This window comes from Podarcis melisellensis (genome assembly GCF_964234715.1).
Source record: "Podarcis melisellensis genome assembly, chromosome: 14".
NCBI lineage: Eukaryota > Metazoa > Chordata > Lepidosauria > Squamata > Lacertidae > Podarcis > Podarcis melisellensis.
The window spans coordinates 37,892,287-37,920,029 of NC_138546.1; the positions used below are offsets into that span (position 1 = coordinate 37,892,287).

General features: G+C 43.6%; 1 protein-coding gene and 1 long non-coding RNA gene across 2 annotated transcripts in view; one reads left to right on the forward strand and one right to left on the reverse strand.

Moving 5' to 3' along the window:
* The window catches only part of LOC309356934, a 177,115-nt gene that overhangs the window by 61,598 nt on the left and 87,774 nt on the right, over positions 1–27,743 (forward strand). The gene's annotated exons all lie outside the window — the stretch shown is intronic.
* RAMAC (RNA guanine-7 methyltransferase activating subunit) lies at positions 6,077–14,289 on the reverse strand. Its single transcript, XM_081888825.1, has 4 exons — positions 14,189–14,289; positions 11,494–11,640; positions 9,491–9,667; positions 6,077–6,562 (listed from the first exon to the last, which is right to left on the reverse strand). The coding sequence occupies exons 2-4, from the start codon at positions 11,628–11,630 to the stop codon at positions 6,358–6,360; spliced, it is 519 nt and encodes a 172-aa protein (XP_081744951.1). The 5' UTR covers positions 11,631–11,640; positions 14,189–14,289; the 3' UTR covers positions 6,077–6,357.

Below are 27,743 nucleotides of genomic sequence, written 5' to 3' on the forward strand. Positions count from 1 at the left end.
CAGATGGGCGGGGTATAAATAAATTATTATTATTATTATTATTATTATTATTATTATTATTATGTCAGGTGAAAAGAGAACAAGCATCGCCTCCTCAAACCAGCAGGTTTATGTGACCAGCAGGAATGAAGGGCCATAGCTCAGAGGTAGAACAACTGCTTTGCACACAGAAGGACCTGGGTACAATCCCAGGCATCTCCAGGCAGGCCTGGGGAACATTGCCTCTCTGAGACACCAGAGAACTGCTGCTAGTGTAGACAATACTGAGCTAAGTGGACCAATGGCCTGACTCAGTTGAAGGCCAATTCCTATGTTTGAACCCCACGATTTATTCAAATATCTATTATCATGGCAAAAACTTTAATGGACTAGAGACCACCACTAGATGCATGAAGTGATATCCTCTGTTGGTAGCTAGATGGTGTGTGTTTGTGTATATGTAGATTAAAAAATATAGTTTTTAGGACCCACCGTATTTGTATAATTATTTGTATATTATTTGTATTTGTATAATTATCAAATCCCCACGACGGGGTGAGTTCCCATTGCTCGGACCCTGCTCCTGCCAACCTAGCAGTTCGAAAGCACGTCAAAGTGCAAGTAGATAAATAGGTACCACCCTGGCAGGGAGGTAAACGGCGTTTCCTTGCGCCGCTCTGGTTCACTAGAAGCAGCTTAGTCATGCTGGCCACATGACCTGGAAACTACGCCGGCTCCCTCGGCCAGTAAAGCGAGATGAGCGCCACAAACCCAGAGTTGACCACGACTGGACCTAATGGTCAGGGGTCCCTTTACCTTTACTTTATTTGTATAATTGTTTTGACCTGTTTTTAATAGTGTGTTGTAATGTTCTTGTAATGCTGCAATCCACTCTGGGACCTTAGAGTGAAGGGCATGTAAATAACAACAACAATAATAGAATAACAAAATATATACACATACCACCAACCACTCTACACACAGAGGGAGGTGTGTATTGTAAACTGTGAGGTCAAATGCCAACACGCTGCAAAAAGTCTAGCCTGTGACAATTCTCTGTAAAGACCTATGCAATACTGGACTTTTCGCCTTCATTGCCATTTGACCTTGCAGGCTGCAGCGTTCAGCTCCCACTTGCACCCCTGTATAAAATCTGCCAATTCAGGAGAACACTTTATACATATGTGGACAAGACTCTAGTCCATGAAAGCTGAAGCCATAATTGATCTGTCATTAAGGTGCCAGAAGCCTCTTTATTGTTTTTGCTGCCGCATACAAACACAGCAGCCTCCCTGGAAACAATTATCAACCGAGGCGAGGAAAACTATTAATACTGACAGTTGGCGAGGAGGGGGGGAAGGAAGGGTGAATTCTTAACAAGTGAAGACTTCTCAGCTTCTGCATCTCTCTTCCAGCTGCAAGGGAAGGGATGCAGCTTGGCAGCAGACCATCTGCTTTGCATGTATACGGTCTTTGGTTCAAACCCTGTCTTCTCCTGGTAAGGCTGAGAATATCCACTGTCTGAAACCTTGGAGAGCCTCTGAAGATCCATGCAGACAACATTCAGCTAGCTCAGGCATGGCCAAACTTGGCCCTCCAGATGTTTTGGGACTACAACTCCCATCATCCCTAGCTAACAGGACCAGTGGTTGGGGATGATGGGAATTGTAGTCCCAAAACATCTGGAGGGCCAAGTTTGGCCATGCCTGATCTAGAAGACCACAGGTCCCTGACCCTTGGGGGTAGTCATGTAGTTGTTGTTGTTGTTGTTGTTGTTGTTGTTGTCGTCCTCCTCCTCCTCCTTCTCCTCCTCCTCCTCCTCCTTCTCCTCCTCCTCCTTCTTCTTCTTCTTCTTCTTCTTCTTCTTCTTCTTCTTCTTCTTCTTCTTCTTCTTCTTCTTCTTCTTCTTCCTCTTCTTCTTCTTCGTTGTTGTCATCTACCCAAATATTCAGAAAGGGACGACATGTCAGAACCAGTGCTTTTTTTCTAAAAAAATGTTTAGGGGTACAGTGGTACCTCAGTTTAAGTACTTAATTCGTTCCAGAGGTCCGTTCTTAACCTGAAACTGTTCTTAACCTGAAGCACCACTTTAGCTAATGGGGCCTCCTGCTGCTGCTGCGCCATCGGAGCACGATTTCTGTTCTCATCCTGAAGCAAAGTTCTTAACCCAAGGTAATATTTCTGGGTTAGCAGAGTCTGTAACCTGAAGCGTATGTAACCCGAGGTACCACAGTATTCTCATTTTGACTCAAGAAAATCACCGGGAAAGGAAATGAAGCTGCCATTGGAGGTGGTAACAACGAAATTAACCAATCACTGTGCTAGATTCCAACTCCTACTTCACACATTAATGGACTGATGTTCTGACTCAGCAGAAAGCAGCTTTCTGTGTTCCTATCTAAAAAAAGAAAGAAAATAAAATCCCGAGTAACAGAGGAAACTCAATTCTAGTCATCCTTTTACCATTTCTCATCTCTTGTTTTGTTTATACAGAGGTGTACCCCTGTCATTCATGACGTGGCTTCACAGCAGGGCATCTTGGTATTTATTTCGGGGCTGGCTGAGCTGTTTACGCATCCTGCTGGGGAACTTTTAAGAAAATGGCATGAAATGGCCTCCTCCTTCCCACAAGAGCAGCTTATCAGCCGAATGGTAAAACCGAAGGATTTCTGCCTCTCACCCACACGACTTAAGTAACTCATCTGTTGTCAGCCAGGTTCCTTCGCTTGAGTTTACAATAACGGCCTGGTTCCCACAGCCTCACCTCAAAAAGGATAAGGTAGAGCTGGAAAAGGTTCAGAAAAGGGCAACCAAAATAACAACAATAATTTTATTATTTATACCCTGCCCATCTGGCTGGGTTTCCCCAGCCAATGATCAAAGGGGTAGAGCTTCTTAGTTTAGAGAAAAGGCAAGGACAGGGAGACCTCACATATCACGAAAAGAAAGTCCTTCTTCCCACAGTGCAGAGTTAAACTATGGAATTAGCTCCCTCTAATTTTCTTTTCTTTCTTTTGCTGTGAATTTATGCACCAAATGACGGCAAAGTGGAATTCTTTAAGAATCTGGACTTAAAACTCATGGATTATAAATTGATTTTAATGGAAGACCTGAATGGAGTAGCATCAACATTAATGGATAAAACACAGGCACGGCCCTGAGATTAAGAGTCTCATGCTCTACTGACTGAGTGCTAATGTCAAAACTGGGTGGAAGGGGATGTGGGTACTTGTAAAAGGACAAGAAATAAGGGAAAGGGTCCATGTGTTCCCACTCTCTGAGTACCCTTGTCTTCCCTGGCATTCAGGGAGACGCCATTCTTCCCCTCCCCCCCAAAAAAACCCAACAGTGGTGACCTTTTTCTCCTTAAAAAGTGTAGTTTTCTACACCTTTCAAGGCTCAATATTATTTCTACTCAATCCAACCCAGCTCTGTTGGATGAGTGAAATGTTTGCACTTTCCGTCTCTGAATATATAGGGGGAGAAGCGACCAGGCAGGATGGCACCTACAGCACTCATTCAAAAATCCAAAGGCCTTAAAAGTTTGCCAGCCCCTACTCTTTAGCAAAGGGATGCGGGTGGCGCTGTGGGTTAAACCACAGGGCCTTGGGCTTGCCAATTGGAAGGGTGGCGGTTCAACAGGGTGAGCTCCCGTTGCTCGCTCCCTGCTCCTGCCAACCTAGCAGTTCGAAAGCACACCAGTGCAAGTAGATAAATAGGTACCACTCTGGCAGGAAGGTAAACGGCGTTTCCGTGCACTGCTCTGGTTCGCCAGAAGTGGCTTTGTCATGCTGGCCACATGACCTGGAAGCTGTACGCCAGCCCCCTCCGCCAATAAAGCGAGATGAGCGCCGCAACCCCAGAGTCGGTCACGACTGGACCTAATGGTCAGGGGTCCCTTTACCTTTACTCTTCAGCACTTTCGATTTTAACTCCTAAGTGAGCCTCGACACCTTTCGTCACGCTTAGGCCTGAGACAGCACTGCTAGGCCCATTCTGGGAAGGTTCACAGAGAATTCTTAAGCCCCACTGTGTTTCAAGTTTTTAATCTACTTCACCTTGGCCCGTACGCAAGGCTGTGCCCCAAAACGCTGGAGGAGATAATAGGTTAAGCAATCTGTGGCACACTGTACACGTTTCTTCTTGCGTGCAAGATTACCAGGAGCCAAAGAAAGGTTGCCAAGACAACCACAGATTATTTCTGTAAAGAAGAAGACAGTATTTTAATTAAATAGCCACCCTAATTGGAATGGAGAGGAGTGAGGCCAAGTGTCCTTCATCTATACCCCCACCCCTTAAAAAGGTTTTAAACTAACGCAGACCTCGTCTCACTTTGGAAAGACATATAATGGATTTCGGAAAATCAAACAGAAACAAGCTGTTCTAAAATAAATAAACATAATCTTGTGACACCTTAAATTTAACAGATCTGTTGTGGCCTAAGTCTTCCTGGATGGAAAAAGGTATTGGCACAATAAATCTGTTAGGCTTTCAGGTACCACAAGGCTCTGCAATAAAGCTGCTCCTCTGGAAGTTGTTATCCGCATCAGAAGGCACACTTGTCCTCTGTCCGGAGTGGTACCCTCCTCTCCTCAAAGGAATGTTCTAGACTTTCTTGTGGATTTCTCATATTCTTGAGAGAAGCCTTGGTGCATGAGTCACATATATGACCTTGGGCCACTGTGTCAAAGGGTATATGAATAAACATTGTTCTGGAATAAATATATCGAGATGTGAGGAATGAAGTTTGTTGGCTTGAGGAAAGGAAATAAAGGCATAAAACTGGAAGTAATAAATGTGTGTGTTTGTGTGTATCAACACAACGAAAAAGAAAAATTGGAAGTCGCTAAAGGATGGAAGGAAGTCAAAATGTATGTATATGTGTTTGATTATGTTTTGTTATAGTTGTTGTTTTTCTTTTATGTTTTTCTTTTACTCCTTTTTTCCTCTTTGTATTGGTTTTCTGATTGTTTCATTTTATTTGTATTTTATGTTGTAATTCTGCATTGATAATTATATATATTTAAAATAACTGACCTTGGGCCAGTCGCTGCCTCTGATCCTAACCTACCTCACAGAGTAGTTGTGGAGAGTAAATGAGGGGGAGAACTATGTAGGCCACTTGGAGTTCCCTGAATGGAAAGGTGGAATATAAATGCAATAAATCCTCATAGTTTCCTGTGCTTGGTTCTCCATAGGTTGCTGCTCTACAACTCCCCTCAGCCCCCAGCTAGCATGACCAATGGCTATAGGAGCTGTAGTTTGGCAACATCAGGAGCTCCAGAGGTTTCCCACATCTGCCCTAGGTGCTCTCCTTCTCTTGAAACGAAACATTCACATGCACGTCCACAATTTTCATTAAGCCACTGGATTTTATTCCACAGTGTACAATCACAACAGTCAATTTAACATGGGAAATGATCAGATGAATGGCAGGAAAAACATATTCAAGAGGACACCATTTAATCATGATGAATCTTGTGGGGGAGTTTCTAAAAAGCAAGCAAACCCAAGTTCTGCATCTTTTACATTTCCTGCTTATTTTGACATCTTTGCTCATCAGTTATTAGTGAGTTAAAAAGAAAATTAAACCAACGGCGCTAAAGGGGCTAAAAAAACGGTTTCAGAGTAATCAAAATGAAAACTGCTAAACCTGCTTATTATCAACAGCTAACCCCATTCCCTGCAACCTGCACATTCCTCTGCCATGATGCATTGTGAATCTTAATTGTTTTTCTACCCATTCGCAATGAAATAGTATGAGCCAGAATTTCTGGAAGAACAGCCCTTTTTTTGCTGAGGGTCGCTGCCAAATTCTTCTGATGCAAAGCAATCACTCCTTACCCCCAAAGTATTACATATTTGTACAGGCAATACGTTGAAGGGGAAAGGGAATGTAAGGTAACAAGTTCACCCTTTAGCATTTGTACATCAGTTTCATGGTGGCCATATTGGCATGATGGTATCTTGACTTAATAAGCGGAGATGTGAATAAGGTTTTGCCCACGCATTCAGCTCCTTCACTGAAGCCGCAATTAAAGCAGAAACTTTCTAATTAACCAACTGCTTCCTATTTCATCCAAACCAGGAAACTACGGTTTTAAGGTCTTTCCTTGTCTTGAAGGAGGCAACTGCATTTCCCCAGTTCGGGTGACTATGGTTTGACTTACTGTTTTAATTGCAGCTCACACGAAGGAACAGAAAGGGCTGCATGCACAGACAAATGGCTCATTCATCAAGCCTATCTCTGGTTCCTTTGTTAAGTGAGTACTGCCAAAATACATCAACAAGATTTGTTTTAAAGCACCAACACCACCACTTTTCCTTAAAAAAAATGTAAAACGGAATAAAGCAATGTCTGACCGGATGGAGACAATATTAGTAATGGCCATACTGTGACCCCTGGGAATAAGAACTATAGCCATAGTGGGATGGTCGCCCGTGATAGGAGTAGGAAGACTGTCCTTGTCTGTGCTGCTGATAGTTATTTCCCCAGCTTCTCTCTTGCCATTGACCGTATCTATAGCCTCCTTGTCGGTCGTATCTGTCCCCTCTGCCTCTGAATTGTCTGCTGTCTCTGAATCTGTAGAAGGAAGCAAATGGTATGCATTTTAACAATATTTATTTTCAAATTGCATCGACATACACTGTCTCAGTAGGGTGGATAAAATATATTGGGTTGTATCCAACATGGCGGTATGTTCAAGTCAGTTAGCACAATACAGATTCTGCTGGCAAGATGTTGTCTGCCAGCAGGAAGTTGTTGCACAGGAGAATGCGTAAGAGGATTGCTCAATCTTTTTGCGCGACAAAGTTACCAGCAATCTGTTGCACAGCAGGTTTCTGTTAGTGCAGCTACTGCACTGGATTCCTCTGTTGCGTAATATTAAAACTTGTATTTGTGTTAAGTGGAGAACATTGGATACAGCCACTTTTTTTAAAAAAAACCAATTTGAAAATTGAAGTGTAAAGACGTAAGATTCTCTTACAGAAACACTTGGTTAATATTTTTTAAAAAATCTGGACACAAGCATGTTAGATTTAATATCTAATCTGAATCATTGCCTTCTGCCAGATGCACAGAGTTAAGAGAGGCTTTTCCTTGTAAACAAAGAACCAGTTTTCTCATTTCTCAAATGTGCATATTTACACTCTACCTGATTTGCAGATTTTGTATTTGAAACAGTCCTGTTTAGGGAAGTTTTTAATGTTTGATGTTTATTGTTTTTAATAGTCTGTTGGAATATTCTGTTGGAGTGGGGTGGGGTGTAAGCAATAAATAATAATAATAATAATAATAATAATAATAATAATAATAATAATTATTATTATTATTTTGTATTTGCACCTGGGATGGGGAGCCTTTGGCTCTCCAGGTTTTGGCTTACAGAGTAGACCCAGTGAAAGTATTAGATTTACAATGGTCATGTCCATTCATGCTAATGGGTCTACTATGAGTAGGACTTGACTACAGCCCTAGGCTAAAGTTTCTTATTTCAGAATGTTACATCCAAGCAAGTACTATGAAATGCAGCACAAGAAGCACCAAGTAAATCTAATGCACAATGTCCTTTCTTGTTTCCCTAGTGTCAACAGCCAAGATTAAGTTAAAACTAAGGAAGCACAGTATGTACAGCCTGGAGTATATGACTCAGAATATTTTCAGTAGGTAGAAAATCCCAAGTGTCTCGTAGTGGGGCTGAAGTATACATTTGTCACAAAGAATCATAAGAAACGTAGATCAGACCACGCACAGTGAGATATGTTATCTAAGAATGCAAATGAATTTTATAAATAAAAGGCCAAAATAAATATAAATATTTAGGCTGCTGATTGGCAAAGTCATTTTTCTGCTAATAATTATGTCACAGAAGAAAGGCTATTTGGCTGGCGAGGTGAAGCCTGGATCTCTTTTCTTTGCCATAGGGGAAAAAATCACTTCATGCCCAAGGAAGCAACTGGTCCCAAGGGCAATCTGTTTCAAGAGTTTCAGTTCATTCCTTCTGGCATAAGCAGCACTTTGATTCAGCTCCACACAGAATTAAAAACCCCTGGCTCTGTTGCTTAAGCAGAGTGCCTAGATTCCCCACCCCTGTGGCTACTGGCTTGGCAAAAGGGAGAGGGGAGAGAGAAAGAAAATTAACCCAAAGCATCAGCAACTGATGGCTCCATCAGGGATACTATATGATCCACGTAAGGTAAAGGACCCCTGGATGGTTAAGTCCAATCAAAGGCAGGAAAGTAAATGGCGTCTCCATGTGCTCTGATTTCCGTCACGGTGTTCCGTTGCACAAGAAGCAATTTAGTCCTGCTGGCGACATGACCCAGAAAGCTGTCTGTGGACAAACACCGGCTCCCTTGGCCTGAAAGTGAGATGAGCGCCACAATCCCATAGTCGCCTTTGACTGGACTTAACTGTCCAGGGGTCCTTTACCTTTTTACTATATGGTCCTCAGTTGCCAACCAAAAGGTAACCGTCTTGTTTTGCAGAGATTATAAAGTAGGATCCGGGCCCATCACCAGCATAATTGCCTTACAGTAAAAGTATGCTGGGCAAAAGTAAAAACAAGGGGTGGGGTTCACCTAACCATTAGCTCAGCAAAGAGCGGAGGCCAGGAGAAATCTCTAGAAAAACCCATGGCGTGGGGGAGAAGGGGCATTGTTGCACCTGGCAACCTGGCATGCTTATACAGAAGGATTATTGGAAGAGTGCGATGCTGAATTCCACACAGTGGGAGGCACCCAATGCTAGACCTTCTCAAAAACAGACCCCTTGAAAATAAGGAACCTAAGATAGTAATGATGATTAACTTCAACATGTCTACTCCGAGTAGGACTAGCATTGGGTACAGCCCCATGGCAACAGCTACTACTCAAATTTTAGGAAGGGAAAAACATAAAAGCTTTAGCCCAAAAACACATTAAAATAATCTGTCTGTATATGTGGTCAAAAACCTTGTGTGACAAATTATAGCATATACCAATACCTAAACTTGTTTCTACCCTACAAGTCTTCCTCAGTGGCTCAAAAAAGTATTGAACAACTTATAACATGAATCTGGCCTCTTAGCCAACATGCCCAATGATGTGGTGAAATGACCTCTCCTCATAGCAATCAAATCACTGTAAAAAATCCAAAGCCACGCTCATGTAAAAGGATAAATATTACCAATTGAGTTGTTATTGTGGTAGTGTCTAATCACACTTCCTTTGAGGGACCTGGGAGGTGGTATTATTATTGTTGTTGTTGTTATTGTTATGCCGCCCATCTGACTGGGTTGTCCCAGCCACTCTGGGACATGAACTGTATTTTATCTCTCCACCATATTTGATGGGTAGCTGTTCACACAATTTCTCCTTTTGTCCTTCCCCAACTTGCTCTTTTGTGTTTTGCATTGGAGGCTAGATGTCATTCTCTTGTGCTTTAGTTTCTTACAGTAAAAATGGTGGCTGCTGAGAGCATGAGTGGAGAGGTTAACATTTATATAGAGCCAATAAATAAGAGAAATACCTGTCTCTGTATCGCTGGTTGCCACCTGATCTATTTCTCCAGTCCTCTACTAGAGGAGGTAGATCTGCAGTACGCTGGACGTATTTCTGATATTCTTCATCTTCTGAAGAAAATCGATTTGCAAACATCTTTTCATAATTCTGAAGTATCTCAGACACAGAAGGCATGGTGGGTTCTCTGGAAGTTTTAAAAAAGAGTCTCTCCTAAATTACATTATCTCTGGAAGTTTGTGGATTAAAGTTGTTTACAAACTGGATTTGCCAGTGAGATTTGTTTCATACATCAAGGGTACACTGAGAGCAGCTCTTCTTTGAGAGCCAGTGTGGTGTAGTGGTTAGAGTGGTGGACTCGTAATCTGGTGAACCGGGTTCGATTCCCCGCTCCTCCACATGCAGCTGCTGGGTGACCTTGGGCTAGTCACACTTCTCTGAAGTCTCTCAGCCCCACTCACTTCACAGAGTGTTTGTTGTGGGGGAGAAACGGAAAGGAGAATGTTAGCTGCTTTGAGACTCCTTAGGGTAGATAAAGTGGGATATCAAATTCAAACTTTTCTTATGATCGAGGCAGTAATCACAATGTCATGCACTTAACCATCTGCAGCTTTCAGCAATTCATACAAGAATTTCCACAATTGTGGGCGAGCCACGTATACAAGCTATTTGTAGAAAATCAGACACTGACAAACTCTGAATCAAAGCTACTCAACCTTTGGCCTATCAAGTTGAATATAGCTCATCAACTACATACTGTGGCCTGTCTGATGCTTGACAACCTCCCTATGGCTGAAGACAAGACAACAGTGCTCACGATGACCGAACATGATTTCAGAAAGGCGTCACTTTCCAGGGTGAACAGTTCCATCTCTCTCTTGGAAGGTTTCTTAAACCACTGGCAAGCTACTAATCACTCCTGGATATCTTGCATTAAGCTTGATTTAGTTCACACATTGTTCAGGTTTTCTCTGTATGATCTTGAGGTTTGGTGATTTATTTTAATTTCCTCACATTTATATCCTGCTTTTCTTCCATCATGGAACCCGAAGTTATTCCAAACTCCAGGGAATGTTATCATATCTAGGTAATTTCTGGAATAACTAAAAATGAAGCATTTGCGCCTCAAGTATATATGCATATTTATTTATTTATCATCATTCAACCTCCTGGGAGATCTTTTTTAATCAAGCCATTTCTAAATTTTCTAAATAAAAGAGGAAATGCATGTATTCTCAGGATAGCTATTAGAATACTCAATATTTCCCTGTGTTAGAAAGGTTTTGTGGAATCAAAGAGGTTGTGTTAAACAGATTGAATCCACAGTGCTTTAAACTCTTTTGAGAAGATACGTCCCTCCCATCACAAGAAATACACACTCTGTTGATGTAAACCAGGGGAGCACTTAGGAGGCCTATAGCTCCGCTGGCTGGTTTGTTACAGGCTATAACACTAATCAAGCAGGGAGATATTCAACCTGGACCACTAATTGCCTCTGAGAGTGATTAGGAGACACCTCACAGAGCTACAATTCCCAGCACCCTGAACAACCCAGGATTCCTTGGGGGAAGCCATGACAGTTAAAGTGCTACAGTATAAGAGTACTTTAAATGTATGTTGTGGAAGTGACTCAAGGCTCCTTTAGTCCATTAATTTAAATGGGTCTACTCTGAGTAGCACTAGCACTGGACAGAACACAAAATGGGCAGAAAACCTTTACAGTTTCTCACTGTGCTAATATCTCAAAACACTCTTCTATAGATTTGAATAGGTTGCATGTTGCTTTGCCTGTGACTTGCATGTTCTATTCTTAATCATTAATGTGTCTGCAGTTAAAAGAGAGGCACCAAAGAACTGTACACACAGGATTAAAATTAAACAAATAGATTAACGGCGTAATTGTATTTAGGGTTTTGCCACTTTGCTTTGGTTTATGGTGCTTCCTTATTGCATAGCGTACTCCTACAACCATCAAACAAGCAAAGTGTTGGTAAGGGAATGTTTTCAACAGACCTGTTTGCCCAGTCTTCAACGATAGGAGGTGGGTCTGCAGGGCGTTGGACATATTTCTGATACTCCTCGTCTTCAGAAGTATATCGATGAGCAAACAGGTTATTATAATTCTGAAGGATGTCAATTGTGGAAGCCATGCTATAATCTCTGCAAATATGGAAAAAAATTATTTTGACCACCTTTGGAAACCAAATACTTGTGTAAATCATTGGGGTTGAAACTGTCAACAAAGTGGATTACAGAACTGAATGAAAAATATAACATAAAGCTTAAATTTTCTGTTTCAAACAATGGGTTGTATTCAACTAAATTTTTACACAAATTAGAGCTATTGAAATTAATGGGGTTTTGTCATGGGCCATTGGTTTACTCTGAGTAAAACTTAGTTGACTGCTACCCAATAAGTCTGCTATTTATCTTTTATATAGCTATTATCACAAATAGTTAATTTGTCAGTCTCTCCGTAATTTGGATTAAGATTCTTAGTGCCCTCCTCCAACACACACACTACTCAAAGTAATTATACAATGGGGAATACTATCCCTATACATTTTGTTAACTGGGCATTTGTATTCTGTGGGTTCTGTATTATGCAGACACATGGTGCAGATTGCTTCAGTACATATGTGATTTGTTTCGTCCTCCACCTAATGAAAAATCCCAGCTGTTTCCAGGAAAATGACTCTAAATATATTCAGAGTACATTCCCCTCATTACTGGGATTAGTTGCCCCAACGTGCTTTAATCTTCTCGAGGTATTGTCGGACTGTTAAAAGCGTGGGAAGAAAGTGGCCTTTTCACTATCTTCTCAATGCATGATTGTAGATAACATGTGGATTCTAATCTTTTACTACACATCTCTGCCTTAATTGATCTGAACAGTGAACTGCAATATATGGTTCCGCAGTTGCACTTAACTCAGATGCATGAGAAAACCTGCTTCAACTCAAATAAAGGAAGATGAGTCAAAAGTGGGGTGGGAGGAGGGAGGGAGAGATCCATACTCACTTTTCTTCAACAATGGTGGATGTGAATGAGAGTGAATATAATAACAGAAAAAAAACCACTGCTGCATCAGGTCAAAAGTCCATCAAGTCTCACATTCTGTTCCAACAGTGTTCTTTTGGAACACTTGAACAGTGTTCAATGATGTTAGCTGCTTTGGAAACTTGAGTCAAGAAGTAAGATACAAATATACTAAACAAATACTGAGCGCCTGCTGGATCAGGCCAATGGCCCATCTACTCCAGCATCTTGTTTTTAAAGTGAACAACCAGGTGCCTGTGAGAAACCAGCAAGAGGAATTTGGGTACAATAGCACACTCCTCTCTGGTGGTTTCCAAAAACTGGTATTCAGATGCATTTGTGCCTCTAGCTAGAAGCAGAGCATAGCAATCATGGCTAGTATCCTTCGATAGCCCTCTCTTCCAAGACTCCTCCATAACTAGTGCCCAGCCACGTGCTTCTGAGATGGCTGAGCACTAAACCATGGAACTGTGTGGGAGAACAACCTACCTCACAGGGTTGCTGTGGGGGTTAAATGAGAGAGAGAACCATGTACACCTGCACCCCGAGCTCACTGGGGGAAAAGTTGGGATATAAAAGTAAGAAATAACAACAGTACTGTGGTACCTCGGGTTACAGAACCTTCAGGTTACAGACTCCGCTAACCCAGAAACAGAACCTCGGGTTAATAACTTTGCTTCAGGATGAGAACAGAAATTGTGCAGCGGCAGGAGGCCCCATTAGCTAAAGTGGTACCTCAGGTTAAGAGCAGTTTCAGGTTAAGAATGGACCTCCAGAACGAATTAAGTTCTTAACCCGAGGTACCGCTGTACTGAGTTTTGAAGTCCGAATTTAATCTCTAGAATCTCACCAGTTAAAAAGACTTTGCCTTGATTCTGAGACCTAAGATGCTTAAGGCTTATAGAGTACAGCTCGGAGTCAAAAAACACAGGCCTACGCAGGCCAAATGGTCTGATACAATATAGGACGCTTTTGTTGTGATCACAGAATCGTAAAACATGTACAGTGGTACCTCAGGTTAAGTACTTAATTCGTTCTGGAGGTCTGTTCTTAACCTTAAACTGTTCTTAACCTGAAGCAGCACTTTAGCTAATGGGGCCTCCTGCTGCTACTGCCACGCGATTTCTGTTCGCATCCTGAAGCAAAGTTCTTAACCCGAAGCACTATTTCTGGGTTAGCGGAGTCTGTAACCTGAAGCGTATGTAACCCGAGGTACTACTGTACAGTTGGAAGGGACACCCTAGGGTCATCTAGCCCAACTCCCTGCAATGCAGGATTCTCAGCTAAATCATAAACATCAGGTGGCCGTCGAACCTCTGCCCAAAAACCTCAGAGGTCCTGAGACACAGTGTGTGTGTTTGGGGGGCGGGGTAAGCAGAGAGAAGGGATGGCGACGACCCTCCTAGAGCCCCTCGTCCCCCCCATCTCTACCCGCCCGCCCGCCCCCCTCCCTCCGCAAAGTACCGCGTGCCTGTGCTGCACAGGCCCTCTCGACATGCCCAGAGGCGCTCTCGTCCCCCTTCCCACGGCTGAGGGGCTGGCCCCGCTGTGGCAATACATGGGCTCAAATGAAACCTTGAGGAGCACACAGCCCCGTCCAAACCCCCGAAAAGGGGACGCGCCGCAATCAGCCCGACCCTGAGGAGAAGGAGAACCCACAGCCCCTCACCTGAGGCTGCAGCGGGAGGAGATCCTGTTTCTTCTTCCGCGCGCCGGCGGCCTCCAGCTTCCGGTTCCGCCCCTTGCCCCGCCCTCCCCAACTGGCCTCGCCGGCGGTGGGCGTGGCTTGCTCGGCCTGAGGTAAATCGAAAAGGCGGGACTCGTCTCTTCTCAGTCTCCTCAGGGGCTGAGCTTTCGCGCTGGTCTCGGGTCGGTTCGTGTCCCTTCGCGGACTCGCACCATTAACATCCAAATAAAATACACAGCTTTGTCAACGAGGGAAATCTCTCGAGTTAAGGCGGCGGCGGCCGGGGGGGGGGCGGAATTGCTCTGCCCCCTAAAAGTGCGCCCGCCGCCGCCCCACCAGTGAAACACCGACCTTGTTGGCTGAGGGGAGGGGAGGGAAATCATCTCGACTCAGGGCAAGGGTTCAGCACGGAAAAACAATAAATATCGAAATAAAAGGTTGGATATAAAAATCGGATAAATAATAATAAGACTATGGAGCCATTCCTCCAAGGTTGAAATTGACCACCAGCTGCGAGTCCGTCCGTCCGTCCCCCACTTTTAGACGACGCGAAGGATCAGAGAACTGCAGAGCTGGAAGGGACCCAGAGGGTCATGCAGTCCAACCCCCTGCAATGCAGGAATCGAACCTGCAATTTTGGCATTATCAGCACCGCGCTCTAACCAACTGAGCTAAAGGGACCCCTGACCACTAGGTCCAGTCGTGACAGACTCTGGGGTTGCAGCGCTCATCTCGCTTTATTGGCCGAGGGAGCCGGTGTACAGCTTCCGGGTCATGTGGCCAGCATGGCTAAGTCACTTCTGGCGAACCAGAGCAGCACATGGAAACACCGTTTACCTTCCCGCTGGAGTGGTACCTATTTATCTACTTGCACTTTGACGTGCTTTCAAACTGCTAGATTGGCAGGAGCAGGGACCGAGCAACGGGAGCTCACTCCGTCATGGGGATTCGATCCGCCGACCTTTCGATCGGCAAGCCATAGGCTCTGTGGTTTAACCCTCAGCGCCGCCACCCGCGCCCCTTTATTCATATTCATATTTTATGCACCAAGTCTTCATTGCACGCTCTCTCATACATGAAGTATTGCTAATTGTGGAGCAAAGACAACCGGCAGACTTTAAAGCCATCCATGTTGGTGGCCATCCTGTGGAAGTGAGTTCCGTAGTTTAACTGTGTGCTTTTCCCTGCTGCCAGGAGGCGGCTGGGAGAGAAATCAGTTGTTGCCAATGGCTGCCCAAGGCAAAATTGAGATGCCGCCGCTACACCCAAATATGAAATTAAAATGCAATGTTGTCAATGAGGGATGGGTGCCACCCCACCCACCCCCCGGTCAGCTCCAGTCATGCCACCTGTTCGGTTAATAAATACCAGGATGCAAGAGTGTTGCTGCTGCTGCCTGAGGCGAAGGGCCAGTCTGCACCTAACCAACAAATAAATATTGGAATACAGTATACGTCGTTTGCTGCAGGCCTGCCTGGTGAGAGTCTACCACCACCGACCAGCTGCTGCCACAGGTGTAATGGCCAGAGGTTAGTCTTGGTTCAGAAAAAGCTTTGGTTATAGACAGCAATCCTAAATATTCTAGGCTACTTCCAAGTAAGTTCCCACTGGAATCAACAGAGCTGCTAAATCAACATTGCCTTTCGTGATCGGGTGTGTGTGCATTAGTACGGCTTTTAAAATAGGCACCTTTAGAGCACAGAGAACAATCCCAAAGGCCCTGATAAGACTTGAGTTTCCAATATAATGCTTGCTAGGAGAGCATTTCTCTTAACAATGACCTTTAAATGTTAACTGCCTGTGTAACAAAAAAGGAAAAAAGTTGTTTTTATATTAAAGAGAAGACATTTTCTGAAATGGAGCAGGGAGGTTGATGGTGAATGCTTCCAGAATATTTTATTGCTGGACCTTGGGACCGATACAAGCATACGATTCCAACTAAATTTCACTCTTATTGATATCATTATTTATTAAATTCATATGCCACCCTTCATCTGATGATCACAGGGTGGTTTACAGTACAATAGCCTAAAATATACAACTTAGTAACAAAATAAAACCATGCTCCCCGCCCCACAGACTAGATCACCCTCAGGGTCCCTTCCAACTCTACAATTCTGTGATTCTATGAAAAGGTAAATACTGTAGATTGTTTAATCAGCCAAAGGCATGAGAAAAAAGGAACGTTTTTTGGCAAGTGCCTAAAGATATGAAATGAAGGTGTCAGGCAAGCCTCCATGGGGAGAAGGTTCTACAAATTCCATTCTTCCCTCCTTAATGCTACATATTACATTACCACTCACCCTGCCTTTCACTGGCTTTAGCCTCTACTGGTGCAGAGAGATCTCAGTTACATTGCAACATATTATTTCTCACCAGTGTGCAAAGGAATTTCTTTTCCTGTCCAATAGGCCTAATTCACAGATAGGATTGCTCTGCTCAGATACACGCTTGCCCTCTCGTACTTGGGTACATCACTGGGTCAACTTCATAATATTAGGCAGCGTTCTCCAAACCTCTGGCAACTGAAGTACACTTTAGTTCTGATTTATAGTTGGATTTATAATTAGAATCTGAAAAAAGTCATGGCAAGTCCCAACCCTGTGACTCATGCAGAGATGTATTGGGCATCCTCCCATCAGTTGGGTGGGGGTCAATTTCAGGACATTTATGCTGCATGAGGCAAAGGATGAGATCCCACCCAGTTCCATTTACAGAAACTTACTGGTTGAATTTTGCTTCAATTCTGGTAATGAGACAGTCTTCTACCACACCTGAGGGCAGCAGGCTAGTTTGCAGGGCAGGTCAAGTGACGCACAGCCTCTGCCCACCAACACATCCCTGCCACTCCCTGCCTCCCCAGCATCTGCTGTCTGAAGCGGCTGTCTCAGTACCTAATGGTAGAGCTGCTCCTGCTCCTACCTGTTCTTAAAGTGCTACTTGAGAGTCTCTGCTGGTTGAGGCAGAACAACAAATGCTCCCTTGCAAGACAGTCAAGTTATTTTTTGCATCTGAGGCAGAAAATCTCACCATCACCTCTTTCCATTCCTTGGCTGAACAAAGGGAAACAACAAAAGTAAATTAAACCACTAAAATTGTGCTGTGGTTTCAGGACAGTCTAATAAGTTACCTGAGGCAGCTGCCTCACTTCGCCTAATGGTAGGGCCAACATGGGGAATTTCCTTATACAGAATCAGATCGCTTTGTTCAGTTTGTATGCACTGACCAGCTGCAGCTCTCCAGGGTTTCAGACAGGAGTCTTTTTCTAGCTCTGTCTGGAGTTGCTGGAAACTGCACCTGGGACCGTTTACATGCAAAACATGTGCTTTATCACTGAACTACAGCCCCTCCTCATCCCTTGGCTGCTGCGCCACTGCAGCACCAGTAATGTCCCTTTGCTGCAGTGGTTCCACAGCCCAAGCGACTGAATGATCTAGTTGCGACAGAGAAATGTGACAGACTCACTTGCTTCGAATACAGGTTGGTTAGAAGTAGGCAAGGCCAGAGGAGTGGATATTGCAGAGGAAGAATGGGTAACCTTCTTCAGTAAATGGGTGCCTTAGGGCCACAGAAACCATAAACTCTTTCTTTCTTTCTTTCTTTCTTTCTTTCTTTCTTTCTTTCTTTCTTTCTTTCTTTCTTTCTTTCTTTCTTGAATGTCCCCCTTCCTCTTGCTGCTGACACATAGCTTAGGAGCTACCGATTCAAATATGAGTAAATAAAATCCTCTTATGACTCAGGAAGACTCAGGCTGCAGTTCACAAAGCAGAGTGAGTGGTTCTTGCTTTGGGATTTAGATAAGCAGAAGTTACATCATGATAGCGCATTGTGGGGTGCATTTAATCTGAAAATTTAGCAATCCCCCCTTTTTGCAAAGAATGGCAGCAACAACAACAAGGCCAACAACACCAGGCACGAATAAATGTCCTGGAAGCAAAAGCTTTATTTCTATATTATAAAAGCAGCAACAGCACACAAAAATTAGACAGTTAAAACTTAAATGCCACTATTAAGAGGAGTGTGCATCATCAGGAGCATAGCAGCTCCAGGAACACCGCCCACATGTATGAAGAGATGAGGCATAGGGCCACCTCTCTCTGGCCAAGGAAAACTAAGAGGACTGCACACAAACTGTACCTTTAAAATCACATTATTTTGCCCAAAGAACCCCTCACAGAGTTACAGCTCCCATCAACCTTTAATAAACAATGGGACCCATAATTTTTTGAGGGGAGAAATGTGCCTCAGATGTACTTTAAAGGTATAGAGTGTATGCAGCCTAGGAAGTAACATTTAGATTGCAAATGTTTACACATTTACTTCGGAGTAAGTCCCATTGAAGTCGATAGAGTTAATTGTTGAGTTTTTGGGGGGAAACCTCCCCCCTGACGCCAAGCATTTATCACAGACTAAAACTTACAGAGATGGAATTTATCAGTAATTCACTCCCAGGTTGTGTACACAGCATACATTTAAAGCACATGCCTTCCCCAAAAGAGAGGGGGAAGGGTGCTAGGAAATGTACCTCTGTGAAGGGGAAGCTACAGTTCCCAGGCCTCTTTGGGGAAGTCATGTGCTTTAAATATATGGGTATGCACAGCCCAATAAGACACTCTGTTTTCTTAAATCAGGGTTGGTTAAATATTGTAGATGTGAGCATAACGTACATCCATAGATTGCATCTTTGGCTAATCAGTAGCGCTTCAGGACAGTTACTTTAAACTAAGCCGATATTCCTGTTGCATGTGTCCCCATTCTAATCATTCTAATCATGTTTTGTGTGTGCTGGGTACAGTGGCGTAGTGTGGGTTGTCAGCACCCGGGGCAAGGCAAGTAATTTGCGCCCCCTAACTCGTGGATTTGCGCCCCCTAACCCTAACCCCAGATGTTGCACCCGGTGCGGCCGGCCCCCCACGCTACGCCACTGGCTGGGTAGCTGGAGCCATCTTTCAGATTTTCCACAATGGTGACGATAGATCAGAGGACTGGAGTTGATTCCATCAGAGCTCTGCTGCTGCTCACTGCTATCACCACAACCAAATATACCAGCTAGGGAGACCCACCAGAGGACATTTTGCCAAGGGAATACTCAAACCTGGAGCCAGGCTTGGATATTTTCAGATTATACCAAAGATTTGTCTAACCTATTTTGGGGTGGGGGGGAGTCATGCAGTATTTTGGAAGTGATTTTAAAACAGATGGACAAAGCAACAGGAAGGATGAGCCAGGGACACGCCAGATGGACATGAACATATTTGAAGACTTGGGTGAAGGCTGGCCTCCTCCCAGGAGGTAAAAATCAATGCAGCTTATCCTAAAGCAAATTTCAATTATTAATCTTAATGAATACATTGTTTTTTTTGCATGGGAAAAATACAATGTGGCCATATGAGGTGGCATCATGCTGTTTTCTTTGTACACTAAAGGCTGATTCAGTCAGGGAACATTGTGGCTTGTTTTTGTTCACAGTTGTATAAACTGATTTGGGGTGAAAAGCTTCATGTGAAATATATACAGTGTTATATGTGCAAGCGAGTTAAGTAGCAAGTAACATGGTGTGCCAGACTACAAATACTTGAAGTGTAGTAATCTAGTACTAGCTGAGTCTGATAAGGTTACTGCAACAATAATGAGGAAGGATATGCATGGAAAGCTCATTGACAAAACTCAGCAGGTAGCAGACCTTACTTAATTAATCACTTATTATTTTCAGCAAGCCATGTCATTTCAGCTAACTGCTTTGTACAAGCCCTGCAAATAAAGACTGAAAAACAGATTTTGCTCTTGATTTCAAGTCTTCATTTCTCAAGGCTCATATAAACAGCGGCCAGTGGGAGGTGGGAGTTGTGGTCCAACAATGTATGGAAAGCCATGGGTTCCCCATCCCTCATCTGGCAGCAGCTGTGAACCATGACAGCTAAATGGAGCCTACATTGAAGAGACAACAAAGTACTTGCCATTACCATTGAGGCATTGGCACTTACTGCAGATCCCCAAAGCCAAGCTGCCATAGCTGTCCGGAATTGAGATGTCAGATGCCTGTGAGCCTGATCCAAGGACTGCAAGCCTAAGTCCAGCAAATACGGTAAGGTCATTTTCCCCTGCTGTATTTCAAACTGAATTGGGACGGTGTTGTTCACATCAGAGAGGGAGCAGGGATGTCTTCATCAAACGTGAATGCCCTTTTTGGTTTCCCCACACCTGCAGCACACACAAACACACACTGCTATTCATAAAGCTGCCATCTGTGCACAATGGTGGGCTCAAACATTTGCATTACAGTGGTACCTTGGTTTAAGAGCAGCTTAGTTTATGAACAACTTGGATTAAGAACGCTGCAAACCCAGAAGTAGGTGTTTTGGTTTGTGAACTTTGCCTTGGAATAAGAACATGTTCCGCTTCCTGTTGAGTGTGTTCCATTTGTAAATTGAGTCCCCCGCTGCTATGGGAAAGCACGCCTTAGTTTAAGAATGCTTTGGTTTAAGAATGGACTTCTGGGACGGATTAAGTTCATAAACCAAGGTACTACTGTACTCTGCATCTAGTTTTCTAGCTGGATTGAAGCTGATTTGAGGAAAGCACATCAAACAGCAGTATGTGTCAAGAAACAGCTGGATCAATATGGATTGTGGCTAACTCTGTGGGAATGTGGCTTCAAAAACTAGCAGTGGATGTAGAATAAGTAGTAATATGAACGTCCCTTGAGTCTTCTGTTATTTGGGCTGATTATTCCTAGTTCCTTCCACCTTTTCTCGTGTGATTTGTTTTCTAAAAAATCAAAGGGAAGGATGTTGCCTTTGTGTCTTCTTGTGGACACCCTAGAACCATATATTTGGTCATTGTTAGAAAAAGGATAGTGGACTAGGTGCACTTTTGGCCTGATCTAGAAGAGCTTTTCTTATGTTAGTGGAAAGATACAGGAGCTGTCATATTTGAAAAATGGTAGCAGAAATTAATAAGAGAGCTCACTGTGACTTTCTAATTGTGTAAGGACACGTGATTCAAATAATTCATATCTTTACCGCCCAACTGAATGACAACCAAACCAGAGTTTTGCTTTGATGGGCTGCAGGTGCCAAAGAATGCCTTTTGATAAACTGACTATACTCATCATTTGCAAGCAGGGAATCAGGAGGATGTCTGGAATTTTACAATCACCTGCACATGCATGCCTCTTGAAAATTAAAGGTATTGTTTTGTGCTTCCCATCTCCTCAAGTGATGATTCTAACAGCTGTATTTTTCAGCTGAAGAGAAGGGACTAGATATAAAATTGAGTGTTGCGGTATTGGTTTATTTACAAACTATGCAGGTTGAGCAAGCAAATAACCATACGGTTTTTAAAGCAGCATTGGTTTCCACTCCAGCAAAGCAACAGAATTAACTTGCAGTCCACACCAAGATTCCCCCTCGACATCCACTGGCAAAACTCAGATAAAACACGTGTTAAGTTGTTCATAATATATTCTTAAATGACAATTTTTATGTGAGGAAATAAAGCAGCTGCAGCACCCCAGTTTGAGGTGCATCCGCCAGGCACTCCTGTCTTCCACTGCCTCCCGCAGTTTGGTCAAACTACCACCAACTATCAGTGATCCAATGCCATGAAGCAAGCTGTCAAACTGTATAAAAGTCTAAAGATGACCTCTTCATTTGATACAACATGGTGATATTCCCATTGAAGCATCATTTGACTTTTCAATCTGTTGTAGATGGACAACATCACATGCAGGATGATGTCCATTGCAGATTATTATTTTTTTTTTTGGGGGGGAAGCAACTCTAATAAGGACAATCTCTCCCTGGTTGCTTTGAAATATAGCCCAGTTTTTATTAGATAAGCTTGGATTATGAACCTCCCATGCCACAGAAGAGATGAATATTTTCAACAGATGCCTGCCATTTCTTTAAGACACGGGGATTTGAGTTACAGATGGTGACAAGAGGCTGAGAATTCAAAACACCCGAACAACATACAAGTTGATATGTGAGAAAAATATTTTGGAGAACAAAATGATTCTGTGATTTAATTAGCCTGAAAATTATGCTGCTGTCCTCCAAAACTGCATAGTCTGCCCTGTTGTTTCACAATTTGTTGTCCTGGCTATGGTCCCTTTACAGTTCATAGACTTGTGGAACTGGAAGGCTGTGCGCTCTAAAGGCATAATCCATAACTCTGCTGTGCTACCCTCTTAACATCATCAAAGTTGGCCCATTATCATCAGTACATGTATGTGAGATTTAGAGCAAGGGGTGGGGAAATGTTTTCAGCTCCCCATTCCAAAAGGGAGGGGAGGAATGAATTCACCTTTGTACCATAGGCTGGGACGTGGGTGGCACTGTGGGTTAAACCACAGAGCCTAGGACTTGACGATCAGAAGGTCGGCAGTTTGAATCCCCGCAATGGGGTGAGCTCCCGTTGCTCGGTCCCTGCTCCTGCCAACCTAGCAGTTCAAAAGCACGTCAAAGTGCAGGTAGATAAATAGGTACCACTCTGGTGGGAAGGTAAACGGCGTTTCCGTGTGCTGCTCTGGTTTGCCAGAAGCGGCTTAGTCATGCTGGCCACATGACCTGGAAGCTGTATGCCGGCTCCCTTGGCCAATAAAGTGAGATGAGCGCCGCAACCCCAGAGTCGGCCACGACTGGGCCTAATGGTCAGGGGTCCCTTTACCTTTACCTTTACCATAGGCTAGTTTCTATATACACCCCTCTCTAGCCTGCCTGCATCCAGGCAAGGAACAGTGAAAACAGTGAAAACAGTGAACAGAGTTCAGGGACATAGTCCAGCCAGGCAAGAACAATAAGAGAGGGTGTGAAGCAAGACTCGTGATAGGGTATGTCCTGAGAATGAGCGGGTGTAGCTTGGGGAGAGTCTGAAGGGCCATATAGAGAGGCCTGGGAGCCACATTTGGCCCCTGGGCCTAAGGTTTCCCTTCCTTGCAGCTCCTAGATGGAAACCATTACAAAACTAGTCTTGTAAGCCAGGTGGGGTAAGACTTATCCAGGACCAAGGAAGGAAATGTTCACAAAATATTTCACCCCCTCGTTTAGATTACAGATGACTCAGCTGGAATATTGTGGGCAGGCATGTCAGGTTAACTCACAGTTCTTAGATTATTAGGATTGCTATTTGGTTGTTGTGAAGGAATCTGGGTTCGGACAGAAAACTATTAATTGTGGCCAGAAAGACTGGTTAAAGCCCTTAATGGTTAGAGGCTAAGGATGCTAGGCTGATTCTTTAATCACATCCACACTGTATATTTAAAGGACTCCCAAACCACTTTTAACAGTCATGGATAATCCTGGGAACTGTAGTTTGTTACAGGGCACTGGGAACTGTAGCTGTATGAGGTCAGCACCCTTAACAAACTACAGTTCTCAGACTTATTTGGGAGAAGACCAAGTGCATTAAATGTGCTTTAACCTTAGCTGGAATTTTACTTTACTCCACTCTTTAGTTGTACGATTTTGCTCTACCATACATTTATGCTGTGTGCTGTTAAGCTTATTTGTTGCTTTAAATACTGCATTCATATGTTGTGTGAATGGTTTTATTCACAGTGCCTTTAAATCTTTTTGATTGAAGGTGTCAACTAAGTGTGTGTGTGTATAATGCAATCTGAAGAAAAATCACTGACTCTGCAGTACCCTTTTTTGCAGTGCCCCTTTTCAACTTTTCCAGGACTGCTGTTTGGAAATCTGCCTTGAGGATCATGGCCTTTAAATCTCCTTCAAGCAGACTTAGTGGCTGGAGTTACAAGTGTTTAAAATCTATGGGCGTACATTAGACTGTTGAGGGTCTGACAATGCTTATGTGAGGAAAATCCGCTGAACTACATTCGTCTCATGTGTCAGAATGGCGCAGCTGCTTATCTTGGAAGGCTTTTCAGAATTTGCACTAGATATTTCAGAAAGCCTGTCTCAACGTTACAGCTAATGGCAACGCTTGAAACCTCTTAGCATGATGCATATGGAGGAGGGGGACGGCGGGGGATGTAATTCCATCTGAGGGCTCTGGTGACATTAAACGGCTTGAGCTTCACTTGAGTGGTCGGCGATATCGCTACCTAGATGGAATTTCACCCTCATTCTGCACAGTTGGCAGAAGATGCTATGTGGCGTGGGTGCTATACTTCGCTTTCTCGCTTTCTCTCTCTTTTTGCTGGCTTGGCAATATCCCTAATTCACACAGAACTTTAAACAAAGCTACCCTTAACTCATATTTATATATACATATGTTTATAAAAAACCCCAGCAAACTGCAACTCTATGCACGCTTGCCTGGGAGCAGTGGTGGCTGGTGCCCATTGGGATGGGTAGGGCAGAAGGCAGGAAGACAAACAGTAGGTGGTAGAGACAATTACAGGCAGGGCCACCTATAATTTAGGTTCCTACCTGCTGGGTTTTGCAAGGGGCAACGCTGAGACTAAGGGGGGGGCTGATATCCAGGGCCACCCTCTGAGCTGGTTGTAACTAAGCAGGCAGGCAGGTGGGGACTGGGTGAGGGTAGACAGAGCTTGGTGGGGCAGCACCTTCTAGCCTCATTATTTGGTTAGGATTGTATGTGTGTGTTTATTTCCCACATTTTTCTTAAAGGAGCTTAGGGTGGCACACATGGGTCTCCTCTTCCTCATTTAATGCCCGCAACAACCTGGTGAGGTAGCTTAGGCTGAGAGGCAGTGACTGGCCCAAGGTCACCTGGTGAGCTGCCTGGCCAAGCGGGGAGCCAAATTCTGACCTTCCTGGTCCTAGTTTGACACTCTAACCACTGCACCACACTTTTGTTGCCCCCCCCACCAAAAGTGATTTACCCTGCAAAAACAAAACATTAAAAACCAAGTGTGATGGTCTGCAGGAGATGCCTTGGGAAGAATGGCCTCTACGTTAGCTATTCCTTTAAGAAGGTCCAGTCCACCTTTACAGGAGCCAGGGCTGCCTGCAACTCAGCCAGCCTAGCCAAGGGATGGCTACTTCTGCAAACTGTGCACTAGTTTGGTTGGGATAATAAAGATGTTGCCCTGCTTTTGGATTGTATCTTATGGGCCAACATGGCTACGGTTTTAGCATTGTTTAGTTAAGAGACAATGTTGCAGTGTGATCTTTCAGGAAGATACAAGTGGTTAGGAGATGGGGTGGTAGCCAACTAGGTTTTACTCAGAGTAAATCCATTGAAATTACAGGGCACAACTAATTTAAAAAAAGGTAAAGGACCCCTGACAGTTAAGTCCAGTTGTGAACGACTCTGGGGTTGCATAGCTCATCTCGTTTTACTGGCCAAGGGAGCCAACGTTTGTCCGCAGACAGTTTTTCCGGGTCATGTGGCCAGCATGACTAAGCCGCTTCTGGCGAAACCAGAGCAGAGCACGGAAACGCCGTTCACCTTCCCGCCAGAGCGGTACCTATTTATCTACTTGCACTTTGACGTGCTTTCGAACTGCTAGGTTGGCAGGAGCAGGGACCAAACAACGGGAGCTCACTCTGTCGTGGGGATTCGAACCGCCAACCTTCTGATCGGCAAGCCCTAGGCTCAGTGGTTTAGACCACAGCGCCACCCGCGTCCCCCTATGACTAACTTAGATCTGTTAATTTGAATTGGTCTACTCTGAGTTGAAACTTAGTTGGATATGCCCCAGTTTGCAAATTGCTGGCATCATCAGAAAGAAGTCTTTTCTTGTTCTTTCTTTTTTAAGTAGAAACACAAAGCAGGTTAAAAGAACTTCTGTGTTCAAACTATTTTGGAAACAGAGGTTCCACAGAAGTGTTCCTAAGTCACAAGACAAAAATGAAATGTTTATGCGTCCAAAACGTATTGGAAGAACCATATATAGCAATTACTGGATTGTTTATGAACGAGCTATTTATTATACTTAAACAGATGACATCAACTTTTAAACACGCGTCATAAAAATACGTGCTCGTCCTCTCACAGTCTTGCTTCAGAACATAGATGTAGAAATGCCTTGCTCACTAATACCCAACAGCAAGTCTTACACATATTCAAAATGTCTGTCCGTGATTTTTTTCAGCCTAAGGGAGAATTCCCACATTCATATTCTGAGCATCATCAGCCCTAATATTGTCAGTCATCTCAGATCCTTGCCATTTAACCTCAAAGGCCACATTTGCACCATATATTTAAAGCATTCTTATACAACAGCAACCATGGCTTCTCCGAAAGAATTATGGGAACTGTGGTTTGTTAAGGGTGCCAGAGAGAGAGAGAGACCACTTCTCCCTTCCCAGAGCATTTGCAGAGTACAGTGGTACCTCAGGTTAAGTACTTAATTCGTTCCGGAGGTCCGTTCTTAACCTGAAACTGTTCTTCACCTGAAGACCACTTTAGCTAATGGGGCCTCCTGCTGCCGCCGCGCTACCAGAGCCCGATTTCTGTTCTTATCCTGAAGCAAAGTTCTTAACCTGAAGCACTATTTCTGGGTTAGCGGAGTGTGTAACCTGAAGTGTATGTAACCTGAAGCGTATGTAACCCGAGGTACCACTGTAGTTTAACAGTTAATCTCTCTTCATAGGGAACTTTGCGAATTGTAGTTCTGTGAATTGTAGCTCAAGTCCATTTCCAACACACATTCTGGATTCCAGAATGTCTGAAACTTAAATCTGGCAAGTTCTGGCAACTCCCGATTCAAGGCATATTTGATGCAAGTGGTACCATCTTTTGGAAGTGAGTGAAGCAAGTCTGTAATACCCATTTTGCACCAACATGAAGTGATAATGAACCAGGGACCTTCTGTATGCAAAGCAGTCTCCCAAAGCAAGGGGGAAGCAAAGAAAGGAAGAAAAGTGAGGGTGCTTAGAATTCCGGTGAAATTTGAAATTTTGCTTATTACTTTGTGATGTTTCAGTTCGTCCTAATAAAGCTTTTATGCTACTGTTTTCCAATTTCCCCCACTATTGTACCAACACAGCTGCCTGCAATGTTTGTCAAATTGTAGCAATCCACATGACAATTATTGTGTTCATATGATGGTTGTTATTTTGTTATCATAGTAAACGCAGCACAGTCCTGGTGCTTTTGAAAACTGCTCTTGTATGTTTGAATCCACAATTCAGGAGTTAGAGAATGAATTTATAACTTGTTGGCCCACCCTTTGGCATACTTCAAATTAGAAACTTTTCCTGAGAGGATTAAAGACAGGTACTTCGCCTTGAGACACACATGTGGAAGGTGGTTAATAAATAACAAGAGAAATTAATGTCCTTTCCAAGGCACCCAATGTGAATCCTTTTTTTTTGTACAGTTTCCAAAATGGCAGTAAAGCTTGTTATGTTTATTCAAACAGTCAATGGAAATACAATATTTTAAAAACCCCAGCTTCACAGGATAAAATTTACACTTGCTAGTTTAAAATCAGCCTGAGAAAACCTTTTCTGATAAATCTTTGTTTATATTTTCACCTGTGAATATTTGTTTTCGCTCTCAGAACTGAGCTCACACCAAAACCCCATTTCCCCCAGGTTTCAGCTCAAACCGAGTTTTGTAGCAGTCTTTGTCAACCTGGTGCCCTCCAGATGTGTCCTAG

Excerpts from the sequence above, each read along its gene's own strand:
- RAMAC (XM_081888825.1), bottom strand. The coding sequence starts at position 11,630 with ATGGCTTCCACAATTGACATCCTTCAGAATTATAATAACCTGTTTGCT. Across the intron at positions 9,668-11,493 it reads GTTGAAGACTGGGCAAACAG|AGAACCCACCATGCCTTCTG; the intron begins GTCTGTTGAAAA and ends TAAAACTTCCAG. Across the intron at positions 6,563-9,490 it reads AACCAGCGATACAGAGACAG|ATTCAGAGACAGCAGACAAT; the intron begins GTATTTCTCTTA and ends TTCCTTCTACAG.